Below are 19,839 nucleotides of genomic sequence, written 5' to 3'. Positions count from 1 at the left end.
CTCAGGTTCACGACACTACAATTTATAAACTATTGCTTAAAAAGCTTTTTGCAGGCTCTCTGCTGAGAGAAAAAGAAATTAAGTTACTCTAAAAGTGTTTAGAAACCGTATTTACATGACAGCAGCCAAGCTAAGGACCGGCATGTTTACCTGCACATTGCACACCGGTTTATGTGATTTGTACACCTGACTTCTACAAGCAGAATACGTCCATGTCTGCATTTTATGCATTTTTTGCCATGAGGTGTTTTTTTTAAATAGAGGCCAGACAAAGAACAAGAAAATATTTGTCTGCCTGACAAGACAGAGGAGTAAAGTATGGTTATAAAGACTTCTGTCTCACAGCTTTTAATAAATGAAAGGTGACAGCTTCTTTAAGGACAACTGAGCAACAGGGCATGTAGCCTGTAAGTCACTCATATTTAAAAACAAAATTAAAGTTTCATGGTATAGAAAGTTTTCATGAATAGTTAAGACTAAAACCCTCGAGCATCTTGCCTTTAACCCTCACCCTGCGGGTGCCTGGGCTCTGCTTGGGGCACAAGGTGTGACTGCAGATTTCCTGACGGGTCTGGCCTTCTGGCTATAAGATCTTGGAAGCGAGGAATGATTGACGTCAATTTGTATCACGCATGTCAAAGAACTGGGTAAATAATGTCTGATAACATTATCGTCCTGTGCTTCCCATTCATGCCTTTCCTAGAGTTAATTTTCCAAACTTACTTTTAGAGATGTATCTTATCTCTCTCTCTCTCTCTCTATATATATATATTTTTTTAGTTGCACAGTTAAACAAGGCGAAACATTAATACGATTCTTCCCATTTTACTTAGCAAACAGGACCAGTGGGTAAAGCTAAGGGCATTAAAATAAGCACATGAAGCGGCTGCTGGATTAGGGGAATTTCGGCTCGGTTCCCCTCTCGGGCAGCGGAGAGCCGGGAGCCGCCCCTCCACGCACCGAGTTACGGGGGAGGTTCGGAGGGAGAAACTTCTGACTCGCTGGAGTGGGAAAAGAGTAAAAAAGGAGACGACAGAGCTACGATTTTCTGCCCGAGCGGTCCGCACGCCCCAGGGCCGGGAAGCCGCGGACACGGGGCCAGCTGGGGTCCCATCCCGGAGCCGCGTCCCGGGTCCCTTCCCTTGCTGCCGCCGCCGCCGGAGAGCATCGCGGGGCCAGGACGGGCACTCACCATTGTACAGCGAGCCCCGGCTCTTCCTGGCCAGCGTCTGCTGGACCTGCCGGTGGATCCGCAGCGCCTTCTCCTCCCCGGCGCGGTCTCCCGAGAGCTTGAGCCGGTCGTCGGAGGGCAGCGCCAGGCTGGAGCTGTCCAGCTCGCCCAGGATCTGCTGGCCCAGCACGGTGCGGATGTAGCCCTGGTCGGGCCCGCGGCCGGCCATGGGCACGGCCGGGCTGCGCTCGGCTCCGCGGACCTGTTGCGCCTCCGCCGCTTCCCCAGCGCCGGGGCCGCGCCCCGCCCGCCGCACAGGTGCCAGGCACGGCCCCCTGCCCGCCCCGCCCCGCCCGCGGCACCCCGGGCACCGGCCCTGCCCTCCCCTGCCCGGCCCCTCGCCGCTGTTCCCCTCCCCTGCCCTGCCCGCCGCGCTGGAGGGTCCGGCCCGGCTGCCCAGCCCAGCCCAGCCCAGCCCAGCCGAGTCCAGCCCAGTCCTCGCCAGCGGGGAACCCCCGCCGGTGCCCGTCGTCCCGCCGGGGAAGTGCGGGAGCGGCCGGGGCTGAGCTCCCGGGGCTGAGCTCCCGGGGCCGGGAGTGTGCGTTTGTGTTTGTGTGAGTCTGTGTTTGTGTCTCATCCGCCGAGACACCGGGTTCCTGTGGCACACGTACTCCTTCGTGAACAAACGCACGCACGCACGCATTTTAAACATATAAATACTCGCTGTCCTCGTGTGCCGCCCTTCACAGATGCTTTGCATCACAGTATATATAACATAATTCTATTTTTTTACACGTTTACACATTTTGTATGCGAGTTTCGACCTGGAGATAGAAGATGCTCTAAGTGCGGTGGTCTGTGCTGTGAAGATCAAACTTTCAGGCGGGGCTGTGTTGCGGAATGGTGATAGGGCTGCTGGTTTGGGAGGTTTTTCTGCGGTCTGGGATTTTTCCAGGCTGCCGTAAGGGATTGCAGAGAGGTGAGTTGCAGCCGCCTTCTCTCGGTTTCGCTGTAAAGAGGTGATGAGGGAATTCCTCAGTTAAAGGCTGGAAAAGCCCCGACTGGCTCTGCCCCTGCCGTCGTGAGCGGGTTCTTGCCCGCTGAAGTACAGCCGGGGGAAGGCTGAAGTCCTCACACTCTCTCAGGACACAGCTTGGAGTCACTGTTCAAACAAACACTCTACTCACGGTGGGTTGAAAGGAGGAGGAACAAGGGAGCATACAGTGCTTTGGGGAAAGGAAAATGCAGGCTTTAGAGAAAGAAGTAGGAGATCCAGGGTTGCACAATTTAAAAAACTCCCAAATTCCACCAAGCTACACGTAGGTATCTTCACAGAAAACCCGCTGATGCTTGAAAGCAAATGAAAACTAATGTGGCTTTTAACTTCACCTGTTGGTATTTCAGAGACATTCTGGGACTCAAAATGAGCTGCTGAAGCTTGTTTTTTACCAAAGTTCAGAAGCAGTGAGGGTACAGATGGCTGGGGAGAAACTGGGGTGATCCTTGACTTAGGGTACACTGTAACGTGGGAAACTGGGCACCTTCTCACAAAACTCAGGATGGGGAGCAGGAACTGGCTCCACAAGAGTCCAGAAACCTTTTACCCCTGGTTTTTTTTTTTTTACTCTTTGTCTCCCTTCTGTTTTTTTCTCTAAAAGGGGGAGGGAGCTCTGGCCCTTCTCATCACTTGGACTTAATAATGTCACTCCCCTTTGTTCTAATGTGGCAGCCACAGGAGAGGTCATGTTAGTGATACGTGAGAATAGTTTCACTGGTTAGGGGAAAATGAGTGACACACTCCTTCTTTCCCTATAAATGGGGAAAAGTTATATATTGGAGCAGAAAGGTTGGAGAATGGGGGGGAACCAGCTGGGAAAGAGGAGCAGGAATTTGTGGAGAGGAGGAAATTGGAGGTATGTGGCAGAACTGCAGTTGACAGTAGTTCCTCAGGCATACAGCTTTTTTAGCTGTGCAGTAGGACAGGACTAACTTGCACCCTGACCTGTTAATAAAGCTGTGTTCATGTCATCAGTCAATCGTACACTCCTGATGGATATTGACAGAATTAGGATGGGAAGGAAGTAATTGTAACAGAAATTTGCAAGGGTAAAAAAAAAATTGAAAGAACGGACAGGATAGGGCAGGAAAAACAATGGGGAAGACACATCACAGCTAGAAAGGAATGTAAACTATGTCAGAAGCTATGTTAGACCCTTTTGCTGACATACAGACAGTCACAAAAGCATTTCCAGTAAACAATAGATACTTCATTCTCAGGCAGTATGAGTGAGGAGATTAGAAATAGTCTAAAAAATGTGAAACATTTCCTCCCCTCCTCCTTTTCCCTACCCTCTTCTCCATTCCCAAACTCCAGCACAAACACGAATTCTGGATAGTTTTTATAGTCAAAACCAATCTGGTTTAACACAAAAAATGCACCTGAAATAGATTTAATATTTAGAAAATACTCTTGTAGAGGACGTTCTCAGATGCCACTGATACCACATCGAGGTTTACAAGTTCTTGGCACATTGGCATTGCCTCTGTTGGAGGAACTGTTGAATTGTTATTAACTTTACTTAGCAAATATGTACATTTATTTGTGCTTGTGAGATCTGTGGCAAAAGAAATAACAGTTCACTCTGGGCTTTAAAATCTTTAATTAGATTTCTGAGATGTGTTTCTCTCCTTATAACTCGGAATGCTGACTGGAAAGTTGGGGGCGGGGGGAGAGAGAAGAAAGAAAGAATTTTGCCTGCACAGCAATTCAGAAAATGCTTAGCCAAGATCTGAAATAGAAATGAATTAAGGTTTTATTCTTAGCTAAAGAAAATAAACAAATATCGTGTAACTGATTGCCCAATCAACAGCAGTTCCTTGAAGTTGATTTATTTTGGATTAATATCCCATCTCAACTGAATGAAAAAAAAAAGGCCCATGTCTTTTGAGAGCGAAATACTTCAGCAGTGTCATTTGCAGATGGAAAGCAGCATAGCTGGGATTACCCCTAAAAGATTGCAACTTGTGATGGATGTTTGCTCATTAGATTTTTGAAAAAGAGAATTAATTACAGTGCATGTGCTGATTAAGGGATGTGAAACGCCGTATAAAAACATTTGCTTTCAGCCCAGTGTCTGATGGAGTCAAGCAGATCAGGAAACCAGATTTTTTTTTATAAGCCTTGTTTCTTATTCTTACCAGATGTGCTTGGCCTAAACCACGTAACCTTTCTCCATCAGAAGTTTCCCACAAATGATATTTATATGGAAGTTGTGGAGATTGGTCCTTTCACTCTTTTTTTCCTTCCCTGTCCTCCTGTCTCTGTGTTAGGACTTACGGAACCAGCTGGGTTTGTACCCTGGAAGCAGATGATTTTCAGCTGCAGGAGAAACGGGTGTAAGTATGAACATTGAGGTGTTCGGGTTAAACGTGAAAGAGCATCTTAAATACACCCAGAAATAACGTGTGTGAATCTCTAGGATCTCACAGAAAACAAAGTGCCATTCACTCAGGGTTTGGTTTTTCCCCCCCTTCTTATTTTGGATCCCATGGCTGAAGGTGTTATGTGTAAGTACAGGCTGGTCAGGAAGATCAGGATTTTTTTCTACACGTGTCCTCTTCCCTCTGGTTGGATTTGCGTGATCCCCCCGAGGGAAAGGGAACCAACTCCTCCCCGCCAGGAAAAGCCCTTGGAGAAGCGAGAGGCCACACTGCCACCGCGTGTCCCCTTGCTGAAACGTCCCGGCCAAGCCTGCTCCTTGTCAGCTCCCGGCAAGCAAAGCCGGCAAAGCACTCTTGTAGAGAACACAGGAAAGAGTTAACTGCGTGGGTATTTTATTGCAATTTTGTTTCTATTTTCTTCCAGTAGCATATATTTTTTTTCACCCTAGCATCATTTTTGGAAACAGAGAAGCAGAAGATCATCTATTTGGTCCTGTAGGATAATTTAAGGTAAATACATTTTTTCTGAGACACCTAGAGGAAAAGTGCTATTTTTACATTGGTAATATGAGTGTGAGAGCAGTCCTCTGCCTGGAGGAAATACTGCAATAAAAGAAGTAAGGACTGTGATTGAGGCTCTCCCTGACCTAGACAGAGTTCAAAGGAGCAGCAAATTGCCAGAAGAAAGGAAAACCACAATCACACACACACACATACACACGATGAAAATTATTCTCACTGAGACATCACAAACCTTCACTCACTTCGATAAGGTGGGTGTGGAACTACTGGTTTGGAAAATCCAGGCCACAGCCTAGGGCTGACTAAATCACTTGAGAAATGTCACACCAAAACTGCTGTATGGCCGTGAGCTTTGCTTTATGTCTCAAGAGAGCCAAGGACTGCAGATAACAGTGGCTCCTCTGGCTTTTTTTTTGGTTGTGCAGTAGGACAGGACTCACCTTGTTAATAAAGCCCTGTTCATTGGTCTGGCCTCAATTTGTTTCTTCCTGCAGCTGGTGGAGTTGGTGTCTATCCCACCTACACAGGGTGGCAGCTGGTGTTGGCCGGAATTGTAGCCCTCAGGTAAAATCTCTGCCTGAGCCACAGTCTGAGGAGGAGTTTTGCAGTATGACACTGCCACACAGTGCTTGATCTGATGGGAATGGGATGATACTGCCAGAGATCTGTGGGAGATCTTTTTGCTGGTGTGTATTCAACCAAGGGGTGTTTTTGAATGCTGTGCCCAGCACAAATTGTGGGGTTAGATCAAACTCTGCTACAACAGAGCAGTCTCCAAGAGGGGGATGTGCTGGTGTGGCTGCCCTCATGCACAGTGACATCTGTCCTCTGTGATGCTCTAAAAGGGTTTTGGTGCAGTGGAGGAGACAGCAGGAACAGAAGGAACTGAGATAAAGTTTTTAACATGCCTGACTGTGGAGCATCTCTGCGGAAATCCCCCAGACAGATCCTGGGGAATGTTTTACTTCACAGTGGGCTCCTCTTCACACTGTGGGTAGGGGAGAGTCTGCTTGGACAGCCCCGTTGGGAAGATATATTTTGGAGATTAAGAACGGAGGAGACAGCATTAATCTAAATTTTCCATCTCCCAGCTGATCCTTTGTGTTTGGCAGGACCACTTGCACACTGTGAACTGGAGGTGGGGTCGTCAGCGCGTTCTGGGGGAACTGGGTTCTGGGCAAAGCCCCTTCTGTCCCAGCCAGTCAATATCTTGTGGATAACATTCACCTGACTGTGCCCTTACCTACTTCATCGTGGCAGGCTCAAGGCTTGCTGGCAAGGCAGAAAAAACTGAGCAGCAGGGAAATATGGGCAAGGTTGGTAATGCTGCATTTAAGCATCAATAAAGTAACAGCATGGCCCTGTCCATGTATTGGGCTCTTTGCTACCTGAGGTTTGCTCTCTTGTTCTAATTTCTTTTCTTTCCAAATCCCTGTGTTCTGTTTTATCCTATCATTTTTAGACTCTCACTTCAACAATCAAGTGTAACACCTTAAAAGTGTGGGTTTTTTTTTTCTTTCTCCTTTTTCAGTCTCAGAGATGCACACAACCAGTTTTTGGAACAAAGGTTATGCCCTGCATCTGTCAGTTCTTGAGTTATCTGTGCACTGGGAAGACAGCCAGGAAAGATCTAGGAAGACATATTCAAATGGTCTTGTCAGATACTGTGCTATGAAGTGCAACAATGCAATGTGACTGGTCTGCAAGCTTTGGAATGAACGGAATGAAGTGGAGCTAATTTCAGGAAGCTGCAATCGCTGCTTTGGGTAACACACTTACTCAGTTGTCTCAGCTGTGGATGCTTTCCCATGCGTTACATTTTGGTCACTGTAGTAGAAGAACATGCTGTATATGTAGGTGGAGGTATAAATATTCTGAAAATGAGGGTACGGGAGTTTATTTGTGGTTATTTGAGCTGTTATTTCATGCAGTAGCACCTAGAGGCTCTGAATTTTATCAGGGCCCTCTTTCATTAGGGGCTGCATGTGTGAGAGATTTTTGACTTTGCTTTGTGCTACAAGTAAACAGTACATCCAAATGACTGACATCTCATCTTTATATACAAGTCAGGGATGGAGAAGTTAAATGTTATTCCTGAAGAAATGTGATATCCCAGAGATTGAAAATCATCTCTTATTTTTTGTCTCCTAATTTTGAAATGTACGAGATGGGGTTATTGAGGAAAATATTAGAGTAACATTTTAAAACACTCTTTTTTTCCCCTAGTGTTAGTAGAAGAGTTTCTATTGGTCATATTTCCCCATCAAAGCCTCTTTGAGATAAAACTAAGTTTGTTTTTTTTTTTTAATAGGAGCTGTCTACACCCATCCTCCAGGCAAAATGAAAATTCTTAGTTTCATTAAAATACCCTAATTTCTTTTCCTATTATATTTAGTGAAGTTGTAGAAATCAGTGCTAGGGGGGCTTGAGGAAGATATCTACTCATTTTCTGCCATAAAACAGGATTAGCTGTATCTAAAATAACACAGATATCTTCCTAATCTGCTTTTAATATGTTATTTAATGCATGATGGGAGATCATGTCTGTATCCTTCTGTTTATCCACAACCTGAGGATGCACACTTGAAAGATCTGTTATAATAGACACTCTTCTGCATAATGCCAGATTAATGCATCCTGCTCAGTTGCCATAAGAAAATGACAGAATGCACTAAAACTTATTGGAGATGAAGTTGGAAGAAAACTGAAGTGTACATGCATATTCATTCTGGAATTGTTAAGTGCACAAAGCAGGCACAAAGCTGGCTGGCCTCTTTCCTTGGGGAAGGAAAATCTCAGACGCCAGTTGCCAGAGTAGTTTATAAACAATCTATATGTAAGCTGGCCAGCAAGGACTGCTGTCGAGAGCTGCTCCATGAGCACAATGATTTCCCAACAGTTTGGGGTATTTTTGGGGGCAGTTTCTTTTGGGTCAATCAGATTGATTATCATTTTATGGGTTTTGTAAGTGAGGTCAGGAAAAGTACAGTCCAACCTGATCCTGGCTCAAAATAAATGCAAGCAGGTTTGCAGTGTAATGAGCTACCTGGTTTCCTGAACTTTTTAAGGTTTATAACTCTTTTTAGGTTTTGCTGTTAGCATAGAGAGTGGTGGGTATAATACAATGAAAAAGTTGATATCCTAGGCATTTCCAGCACACTTTAGGGAGTGCACAAGAAACACGTCTGCCCTGGATCAGGGCAAAGATCTAAGGTAGCCTATCATGCTGTCATAGTGGCCAGCAGTGGATGCCTGGTATAAAAACAGCACAAAGGTGGAAAAGTACTCCCTGGGTGTCCTGCAGCTTACAGCAATGTGCTGCTCAGGGATATCTCCAGCCAGAGGCAGTACCTTTGAGTTTAATTGTCTTTAATGATTTTCCCCTCTTCATTTGAATGATGGCTTTTTGCATGACTGCTGCCCTTCTGTAATAGGTTATACAGCGTAATTACAGGGTGTGAGAAGATACATTCCCTTTTGTGTTGTTCCAAAATGCTGGATGATAATTTCACTTGATGTAATCTATTTTTGGTATTATGAAAAAAAAAGGAATAAGAGTTTCTTATTCATCTCATCTGTGCTACTGATTATACAGTTCACTATTATGTTCCTCTGAAACTGGTTTTCCAGACTGAAAAGTCCTAACCTTTTCATCTCCCTTTGCATGCAAATTGTTTCAGACTGTAGATCACCTTTATTAGCCTCCATTTTTCTCGCTCAACGCTACAATTTTTAAGATGGGATGCCAGAACTGCACACAGTATTTAAGATGCTGAGACACCTTGGATTTACACAGTGATATATTCATTATTTCCTTTTTTTCCTTCCCTGTTCTGCACCTAATAATTCCTTTGTGTTCAGTTAGCATTTTTTGTCTGCTTCTAAACTGACATTTTGAAGCCAAAGACTAGTGTAGAGGATTTGTTTTTGGCTTCATGCTTCCTGCAAGAATGTTGAATCTAAACACGTCTTAGTGGCTATTACAGAGTTAGTCCTTGATAGTAACATTGTGACATGAGCCAAAAATGACACTGGGAAGAGAGTAAAAGCCAGACGCTCCCCCTTGAGTTGCCTGACTAGCTTATCCATGAAACATTCCTGTAGAGTGTCTAAAAATACCACAGTGACATTTAAACCTACATAGGAGTAATTAAATTCTACTATTATTGTGGTATCTCCAGTCCTGGCAGACTCTCTGAAAGGGATTTTTCCCTAGTCTGTCACTGTGGTTAACTGTCCTGATCTTGACCTGGATTAGTGGTAATGTGTAGACTTTGCCTTTAGAGTTGCTTTAAAATATTTTGCCTGACACATTTGTATGAGAGTTGAGATTTGCAATTGGACATCAAACCACTGCTGTAGTTCTGGTGGCCTTGCAAGGTGTCCATGGGGCTTTGGAACACACATCAGCTTTAATGATGAAGGAGACACACAGTTTAAAATTGTGATGGTCTAAAGGAAGTAACCCAAAATATTTGTTAGAAACACATTTCTAACCCGTAGAGAGTAAGTGATGGTCGAAACCCAAATTTAAATTGCTTGCTTTGTTCCAAAGACTGCAAATTGTTTTACATGTATTCATGAACCAAACTCAACAGCCTCACCCAAACAGACAGTTTGGCACCTAGGGCCCTCCAGCCATCTGCAAAATGAGATGAAACCTTGGGGACGTTCTTACAAACATTCTCTAGCTGTGGCTTGATCAATATACTCAAACCCTTTTATGCCTACCCTTTGCTCCCTTGTTGCACAATAAATTCATGAATATTTATCTATACCACAGCACCTGCCATCTGTTAATCCAGATGCTGGGTTTGGACAGTGGAAGCTCTCTGTGCCAGTCAGTTGTTCCTTGCTATGTGCTGTGTCTCCTGAAGTCAGCTGTTATTTTAATATTAGCAGGAGATTTGGATGCTGCTGCTTTTTTTGCCAGTTTGTGGGATCTTTTAGATGAATAATAGAAATATGTGCAGAGCCATTGTGCTCTCTGTAGTATCCTGCTACACTTTTAGTTTAATGGAAATTGTAACTGATGTTCCTTCTCTTGCACACTTTAAATTAGATATACTGTGCCAGCAGACACTGGATTTCCCTCCTCTTCAGCAACTCCAGACAATAATTCCAAATGGGAGAAAGGGATAAAGTGCTTCCTGAAAATCTGAAATAATCATTCCAAATACATCCCTGATGTGAAGCCACTGGCAGGAATGCAGATAGAGCACGGATGAATATTGCCTTGGCCTCCACTGAATCTGTTTCATTTGGTTTTGGCAACACACTTGAGATTTTTTTTTAAATCAATCTGTCAGCCTCTCCGCAATCTGAATCCAGTCTGGCCGATCTTATACAAGTTGTACTTTTTTTTTAACATTGATGAAAATTAATTGATCCCTAGACATGCTGTTGATGCTAATTTATTTCCTGCAACTGCAAAAAGCCCATATCTCAATAGGCAGTTTAAACCAGAATATTCAACCCAAAAGCAGTCTAAGCAGACAAGGACATTTCTTTTTGTCCAGATCTTATCCAGAAGAAGGGACTGCACAATGTGCAGTGGTCAGTAATTGAATGTAAAATGACTGTGGATATCTCCTGTTAATGACAGGCTTCTTTCCAGCCTCTCTGAAAGCCCTACTGAAAGTTTTCTCCACTAGACCTGGAATCATGTGCAGAGAAAGATTGGAATTTCTTCCCCAAACTCTGTTTTTTTAACATGGAAAGGACACCAAAGGCTTTCAGTTGTTAAATCACAGTTTCATTTAGAATATAAATTAATCAATTAGTGCATCACAATTATTTAAGACATTTTTATAGTTAAAATGGATGAAATATAATAAATGTCCTTGCTGACCACTCTGATCCTCTCAGGTCTGTTTGTTTCCCCTTGTCCATCAAGGGCACATTGCAGAAAGCCCTACAGCCACCTCTGGGTTGCTAAGGATGTGCCTATCTCAGGGTACTGTGCAATGTCAAGTTTCACACAGTTGATGCCTTAGGATCTTAGCTTTTATATTTTTCATATCCTGTAATTCTTTAGTGTATAATTCTAAACTCCATATAGCCTGTTAGCTATTGTTCTCCCAATTTAGTCAGGCAAAACAAATTCTCTCTAGGCCTGAAACTCAAGGTCACCTTACTGTTGCAGGTGCAAAGATATATAAACAAAAGTAAGTGGGTTAGCGGGGAGCAAACTTGGGATAAGTGACTTCATTACCTGAAGCTATAATTGGAGGATTAACCCCTGATATGCAAATGGACCAAACTTGTAAAAGTATGAAAACCCATGACCCGTTGTCCATTTTTGGGTGTAGCCCCTGGGGCTCTGACTGCCCAAAGCATACCTGAATGCCCTTTGATAAATACACCTGCTTTTATTCTCTTAAATTTGTCTAGCCTCTGTTTTTAGGTAGCCCCATCAAGTCATCATAGTTTGCTGGCAAAATGATAGGTTCCACTTCTTTCTTTGCACTTTCAATTAAATACTTCTGCTCCTTCCTATGTGGAAGCAGTTTGGCCACAGGGTAAGATTACAGACTTGCCTTGCTGCAGCTGCTGCAAAACTAGAAATTTCTGTTTTATTGGGTTGTTTTTCTGTGAGATTGGCAGGTGAAGGAGCAGCACCAGACCTTCTGGCAGGAGCAGGCAGGTAACTGAAGCTGAATGGGTACAGGTCTGTTCTCTCTTGAAGGCTGCCCCTCACTTCTCTTGGGGGTCTCTCCTGTTACTGCTTCATGCCTTCTTCTCCTTTCCCCCTCTGTCTAAAGAGTTCAGTATAACTCAGAGTGCAGTGGCCCAGATGATACAGACCTGGCTCTCTTGCAAGATGCCAAATATAAGAAAAAGCAGAGTATAGAAAGGAAATTAGGTTGTTTCATCAAATATATATAGGCAAACATACATCTAAAATGCATACATCCAATTTTATGCATTTTAGATGAAAAAGAAGATGAAAATTTGTGTCTACAGGAATTGCAGTCAGTTGGAAAACATGCATGAACTACTTTCCATTAGCTTTCCTCTCACTACTGGGATTCATCAGTAGCAGTTTGTTTATTCCCTCCTGGACTGAGTAATTTAGCTCCTCTTTCCTCCATCATAGGGCCATTGTTGAAAAAAGGCTCTCTCTTCTGTGCTGTATTCCACAGCTCTGAAACAACATCTTGGCAACCGTTCAGATCAAGAAAATTGAATACTGTTAGTACAGATCTCCTGTGTTGTATCAGCTTTCTAGGACTGTTTTTTTCCTCAACTTCCTCTCCTACTTCATTGTGAAAGCTGCTCGGAGCTTTTTGAACTCCTATTCAGTGCTGGGCTGTGTTCTGCTGCGAGGTTTGGCAGAGCGTTAGTAACGGGTGATGTGACTCTTCATTTTTTGTGTATGAGCACACAGAGGAATGCACAGACAAGCACAGACTAATGCTCTTATTCTTATATCCAGGGGAGTTCACTGGAGAGGAAGAAACTCTGGATTTCTTGTCTACTCATAACTATGAAATAGGACTGCAAATTGTTTTCCAGGGATGCTGAGGTTTTAATCAGTTGCAAATCCACGTGGACAAAAAATCCAAAGGACGAACAGCTTATAACATGAAGAGCATAAATTTGTGCACTCAGTGGTTGTATGTGGGATCAAGGAATGCATGTCTCATCCAAACCAGAGTAGAAGTTTGATCCCTTTTTAGCAACGTATTTCCCAAGCTGTAGCAGTACAGAGCTCATTGTATCTTTTCATGGGTTGCTGTTTGCAATGGAGGTGGGGGACAAAAATGCCTTGGGCTTCTGCCTTCTGACGTTTGACAGGGAATTTGGCCATAAAATAACATGGCTGCACTATATAATGTTTGGCTTGGTGTAGCCACACTTCTTTCCTCTGAAAGCCAAGGTATGACTAGGGGGATTGAAAAGGTGGGGTTACTGGGCCTTGCATCCTTGTATGAGCTGGGGTTTGTCCATGCACAGCCTGTGTCCACCTCAGGAACACTCTGGATCTATCAGTTAAAAAGGAACCACAGTAAGTCAGGCTAACAGGGCAGCAAAACGCTGCATGGGAAATCCGAGCTTGCCAGTTGGAAAATGGAGAGAATAGAAACTCCAGGAGATCTCCTACTTTGCTTTGCCTAAAGTCATACAGATCTTGAATCCTGAGATTCTATCCAGGACTTTGGCCCTTCTGCTGGCAATTTGTTTGTTCTAATGAAGAATTTAATGGCTCTTTGAACCATTTCTCTTGTATTAATCATCAAATGGCAATAATACTGTTCAGGTAGTTAAGAGTCTTCTATCCCTGTATTCGTCTCTTCCAGAAGGAGAAGTACTCAAAAAGACAAATTTTATACTTGCATTCCATTTTATAAAGGATAACTATATATTATTATGGGCTTCAGTGTGAAATAAAAGGGATTAAGAAAGAGTCTGTGTATCAAACACAAACTATTTTGCTTAAACTTAACTACATTTGTCAAACAGAAGGTCTTGTCTGTGTTCTTTTTCAAAAACTGGTTTTTAATTACTGACATTGTTTCTTGGTTATTGTGCATAGAAGGATGTGAATGCACTTGTCAGGCACTTTTCCTACACATTGTTATTCCTTTTCAGAAATTATATGATTTTGTAGCCTACTGAGAAATAAATTAAAAAGCACAGAGACTTAGTCCTTGAATTGAGTCTCCAATGAAAGTTGCAATTGCTCAAAGTGTTGTTTATTTTCCTTTTTCAAACTTAGTAAAAGGTTACTTGGAATATATCTAATGACAATTTTGATGGAGTTATAAGAAAATGTGCTTATATAATACTTGACTTCAAAGTCACATGAAAACATCGCAATTAGGTTCTGTGAGACTCACTGAACTCTTTGGCTTCTTTATGTGCAGATTAGGGACTTTGCAGGCAGTGCTTGCCAGGCAGGAGCACAGATGGGCAGGTAAGGAGAGGAGCTGTGGCTCACCTTGAGCAAGGTAAAATCTGCTTCCAGCATAGAGGTGGGGAAAGAGTGACATTTTCTGTTTTCATCAAGAGGAAAGAAGTAGGAAAAGATGAAGAAAGAATAATAAAAAGAGGTGGGAAATGGTGATTTATTCACACTGAATATTGAGCCTTCATGAATTGAGAAATAATAGCAAGAAAATATTTGAACTTGGGGTTGAGTCAATCTGCTCCAAACTTCAATGAACTTTGAATTGTGTCTCTGTATTGTTAGTGTCTTTTTAACGGAAGATAATAAAAGATTGAAAATATAGGCAAGTTATGTGTCACAATAAGCACAGTAATGAGACTATAAATATACTAAATTGTTGTAATAAACATAAATCTGAAAATGTAAAATAAGTTTCTGAAAGCAGAATATGTTGGCATATCATAAAATGTCTCATTAAAAACTTGGAAACTTTATTTTCTAATTGGTACTTTAAACTTTTTACTGAGACAGATAATAAAAAAAAAGACAATTTCTATTTGGTCACACAGGCCAGTAAAAGTTTTAAGAAAGTTGCTTTATATAAGAGAGAAGGAAGGGTGGGTTGAATTTATCACACTATAAACCAGAATGGAGATTCATAAAGTACTAATGAGTCTGCATGTTTCATGCCCATATTATATTCTACAGAAAGTGAAGGTTACACTGTGGGATATTCTCTCCTGCTGGGACCAAATTGACCCCATGCCCATAAGGAATTGCATGTTGATACACTGTGGATTGAGGCCTGAAGAACGTATAGAATGCAGTATCCTTTTGCAATGACATGGAAGTGAAAAAAGACAATTACCTCAAGGATATTATAACCCATCCAGGACCTCAGAGCCTAGGATGGGATTTTGCACAAGCACAACACTTTAGGAGAAACAAGGATAAAGTATGATGGCTATGAAGTAATGACTGGGTAGTGCAACCCACAGGCCACTGAAGGTGCAAAGGCTTATTTTGAGCAACACTGTCATCTTTGGTGTTTTTTGTTTCTTTTTTAAATTTTTTTTTATTTTACATTGAAATAGGAGTGATAAGTCATGGCTGAAGTAAAGACATTTCTTGCATGTCAAACAAAATGATGTATTGAAAGGCGTGAACTTTAACCATGACCATCAGGAGAGGTTTTAGCTTTAAGTTTAGCTTCCATGAGATGCATCTGAGATGTTATAATCATTAATAGGTCCAAAATCTCCTACAGAGAAAAAATGAAAGGATCACTTTGGGCATTCATCTGTCACAGATATTTCAGTTCACAGAAATAATCTGTACTGTGCCAGATGCAAGCTAAATTGAGCTAATGGTACCTTTCAGCATTGAAAGGTACTGTCTTTTGTGAAATATTGATGGGAAATGTGGAAAAACCCATTTGAAATAATTGAATAAATCCCTAAAAATAATCATAAAATATTTTGTGTTGGAAATGACCTTTAAAGACCATCTAGTCCATCCCTGCAGTGAGCCAGGACATCAAGTAGATCAGGTTGCTCAGAGTTCTGTCCTGGAAACTAGAGGAACTACTGCATTATTGTCAAGCACATTTAAATAGAATGAGGCTAAACCATCTCACAGATATTTCAAATCTGGGATAGTACTGTTGTACACACAGGACTCCCTCAGGACTTTCTGGCCTGCTGCTCTTTGTTCTTCCTGTGCTGCTGCACAGTGCCTGAGTGATTTTCCCCACTCTCTTGGATCTTCATGAAACACGAGATTTCTTCCCTGGGAGTTGTTGACTGGGTAGCTTTTATCAGATTTTACCCCTCTCCAGTCTGTAAAAAGTCTACAACAGGGTGACATTCCCCTGAACTTCCCAGAAAAGCAATGTAGGAAAGCAAGTTCTTACAAGCTGTTGAATATTTTCTCCTTCTTGTTCAAAGAATGCAGTTCAAAAGAATATTGCGTAGCTTGCATGTGACTCTTCCATCTTTGAAGGTTTGTATCAAACCCCAAGGCCAGGATGCAATGATTTTGGTGACTTTGTTTTGTTGGAGGAAGACCAGCAAGGATGAGAAGCATCAAAGGGAGCAGCAGAGCGATGGGACTGTGAGGAATGGCTGGTTAGGCACATGTGTTGGTGTTTATCAGCTAGGCACATGCCATCTGCTGAAGGAAAAGACGCAACAAAAGAATAATCACACTGAGTGCATTTTGCTTCTCCCTCTGTAGAGACTTTTCTGTGAATCTTCCAGGGGAAAGAGGACCTGAAATATCCAATCACATAAGATGGTTACCTTCACTGAGAGGTTCTTTCCTTGGGAATGAATACTTGGCATAAAAGTTCTCAAATCATGGACAGAAAATTTAAATTAAAGCTTGCAGCTTTAATTAAGAGGACTGAAAGAAGAAAACACCAAAATAATGAATTCAAGGACTTTAAGAAAATGTGAGAATTAAACCACATATAGAATATGTACAGTTCTAGCCTGGCTAGCACAAATCTGGCAATAAATAACTTTTAGGAAAATTTGCAGCGGAAAGGGTCAGAGTAAACAAATGGAAAATGAGTCATCTGTTGTTTAAATGCCTATTGATATCGTAAGAACTTTAGATTTTGATCAGCAAATACACTGATGAAACTTTATATGAACCTGGCTGCATTAAACTGAATTTTCAAAATGACTCAAATAAAGGATTGGCCCATTTCAGCAATAAACTCCAGCTTCTTTTGGAAATAAGACTTTAATGCTGTGATATTAATCTTGAAACCATATTTTTATTCCCCAAATAAAACTAGAAAGAAGGAAAAGAAACTACAATATGAAGAAATTCGATTTGAAGAATTAGATGACTTTGCCAAAAAATGCTGAGTATGAATATGTTGTGTGTATTTTCCATGTCATCTGGAGGTAACAGACTGCCCAAGGGACTTTTCTCAGTATCTGTCTTGGCCATCAACTAGAAAGTATAAAACACCAAATTGTTCCTATGGATAGAAACTGACCCACAGTATTTCTTTGTAAACTCACAGCACTGTTTTGGGAATGACATATAAAATGGAGACACAATTGTACTCACAGGTGTGTGAAATGTTAAAGAAGCCTTTTCTATATGGTGTGCGTAAAAATCTCAATATTGTACGTAACATTTCCTAGGAGCAGTGCTAAAAGGAGGTCATTTTAGTACATTCTTTCTTTCTCAATACCTACTAGCAGCAAACTTAGTACAACTCTTTTTGGCTGTTCTACATAGCTCTGGTTTGGTTGGATAGTGATTTCAGCTGAAATAAGACTTCTCATCTCCAGCCACTCATCTGTTGTCAGCTGCATCTTTGTGTTCTGATTTGCAATAGAAAAACATGAAGGCTTTTTTAATTTCAGAAAGTTCTCAGGGCTTCAAATATTGATTACTTAGGACTTCTTTTTGATATCAAGCAAAGGATTGCTTGCTTGTTCTTCCAATAAGATGCTCTATAGCTTTGAATGATAGCTGAATCCTATGGTCTTCTAAAGACAGCAAGAGAAATACATTATCTCTCTTTCAGATTAATTTTGCTGGTAAAGAATCTTTGCGGGAGTGAATTAAAAAATTAAGGGACTGCTGCAGCTGTCTCTCTTTTTCTTTTTCTTTTTCTTTTTCTTTTTCTTTTTCTTTTTCTTTTTCTTTTTCTTTTTCTTTTTCTTTTTCTTTTTCTTTTTCTTTTTTTCTTTTTCTTTTTCTTCTTTTCCTTTCCCTTTTTCTTTTTCTTTTCCTTTCCCTTTCCCTTTTCCTTTCCCTTTTCCTAACAGCTGCCTTGAATACGAGCAGTGATGTGCACTCTGCCAAAGCTTTTCTTCTTGTAAAGCAGGGAATGTTTTTTGTCCCAGTGCTGAATCACATACCTAAGTGATGAGCATAAAGAAATTTGAGAAGGCAGAAAACCAGATATCTTTAAAAATAGCCTTTTCCTACCACCTATCTTTTTTTTTTGGGTGTGTGTGTGTAACTCTAAATCTCATATCCTAGGTTAAATTAGGTTTCCTGAAGCCATATTTGTATTTTTTTTTTTAATTGATTTGTGTTTTAAACCTACACAGGAAAATTTTTGTTGAGAAAGATATATCGTGCTGTTTGGTTAAAAAACCAAACCAAACCAAGACTGATTTAAGCAACAATTTTTCTCATGTCCAAAGTTTATTAAACAATCATCTGACAAAAAAATTGCACTAACTTTCCTGCAGTTGGCAAATAAATAAGCATTTTACAAATATTATGTGGGATGTCCAAGCTAATATCAATTAATATGTTGCCAAGTTAGAATTTTTAATTGTGTTCAGAGTTATTTAATTAACTTCATGAATTTCGAGTAAAAAAGAACTGAAGTATACAATCCAAAATCATGCTAATAAAAAATCTCAATTAGCTGTCACAGAGTGTGGTTGACACGTCTAGTGCTGTGGTTGTCAACAAAACTGTAGCTAAAAAAACCCCCCCAATGTACTCCTGAGCAAAGGAAAACACCTTTTCTGGTCAATACTGGTTTTACATGGTGAACATGACACAGAAGGTTCTCTGGAAGAAGGGGTTATGGTCAGGGGTCATGATCCCTCTGTGCAGCCCTTTGCAGCCTTTTTTCCATGGTAGGTTTAAGATTGGTTAAATCTTGTAATTTGCTGTCCGAGGGTATGGTAAAAAAGGTGATATTGTTGAGGCTCAAAAGTCAGTCACAGCTCTACTACCACAGATGTTCAGAGAAGGACGCCCCAAATGTTCCATCTTACATCTGAGGTAACGCAAGGAGATGGCCAAGGCTGAGGAAAGGACTCATCTTTTGCTGTTATAGATGCTGAGTCAGGAGTTGGAGATATTTCATGTGTCCTCCAAGCTGTGGTGACTTTCATGAGGCAGAAGAAGGGGGAAAACAAAGCTGTCTAGAGCCAACAATTTAAGGAATTTATAACACCAGTTAAAATCCCAATGTTGGACTCTCAGGGACTGGAATTTATCACTCTGTTGTACTGGATTGTTTGTATGAGATAAGATGAGGCCAAGAGGCCAATTTTTAATTGAACAACGATTTTCACAAATCATTTTAAGTGACCTTTGCCTTCAGCCTCAGCAGATACAGAAAATACAATGAACTGTTGCGCTTTTATTTACACCTTTTCCTTTAGAACCAAGCTCCTCATCACTGTCATGAGTAATTGGAAAAACGAAAAATACAAAATTTCAATGATAAGATAAATCCAGCTTCACATTGCCTCAAGGTTTTAGCTGATACCAGGATTAATACGTTTTCCCAAATGCACTCATCCTCACCTGAGAAAGAAAAGCAGAGCTCCCTAGGGCTCAAAAATGGAACATCCAAATTGGCTTAGTTTTCATTTGTAAGTAAGTGAGTACAGTCTGGACAGACATTTTCCTTTCAGTTTTTCAAGCCCGCCTCTGATTTGTGCCAACCCAGTCTGAATATGGTCTTTCATCATACTCATGAGCTACTCCAGTCTGTCATTTCACTATGGATTGCATTTTGCCAGAGTGATCTACTGTTAGAGCACAAGTAATCATCTGCTCCATGAACAAGACATGGGCTAATTTAAAGGGAAAAGGAAAGGGAACAGGGGCTAACTTAAGGGAAAAAGGATTCCTGGTTATCATCCACTGGAACAAGTTGCCCAGAGGTCTTGTGGGGCATTAATCCTTGGAGGTACACAAAGCCTGGCTTGACACAGCCCTGAGCAACCTGCTCTGAGCAGGGGATGGGACCTGATGGTCTTCCAAGATCCCTTCCCATCAACTATTCTGTGAGACTGTCCAGGTCAAACAC

General features: G+C 41.6%; 1 protein-coding gene across 2 annotated transcripts in view; it reads right to left on the bottom strand.

Moving 5' to 3' along the window:
* The window catches only part of PKP2 (plakophilin 2), a 38,970-nt gene extending 37,497 nt beyond the window's left edge, over positions 1 to 1,473 (bottom strand). The window contains exon 1 of one of the 2 annotated variants that reach the window (XM_042051008.1): positions 1,193 to 1,473. In XM_042051008.1, coding sequence (XP_041906942.1) covers positions 1,193 to 1,400 — 208 coding nt within the window. In that variant the 5' untranslated portion in view covers positions 1,401 to 1,473. The remainder of the gene's footprint in view (positions 1 to 1,192) is intronic. The other variant, XM_042051009.1, reaches the window with a different exon arrangement.
* Between the last annotated feature and the right edge of the window lie 18,366 nt (positions 1,474 to 19,839).

This window comes from Corvus kubaryi, unplaced genomic scaffold (assembly GCF_017639235.1).
Source record: "Corvus kubaryi isolate FWS band 111438036 unplaced genomic scaffold, C.kubaryi_AGA036_p1.0 74, whole genome shotgun sequence".
Lineage (NCBI taxonomy): Eukaryota > Metazoa > Chordata > Aves > Passeriformes > Corvidae > Corvus > Corvus kubaryi.
Note: the sequence above shows the minus strand (reverse complement) of the source record. Positions and strands in the feature narration are given on the sequence as shown.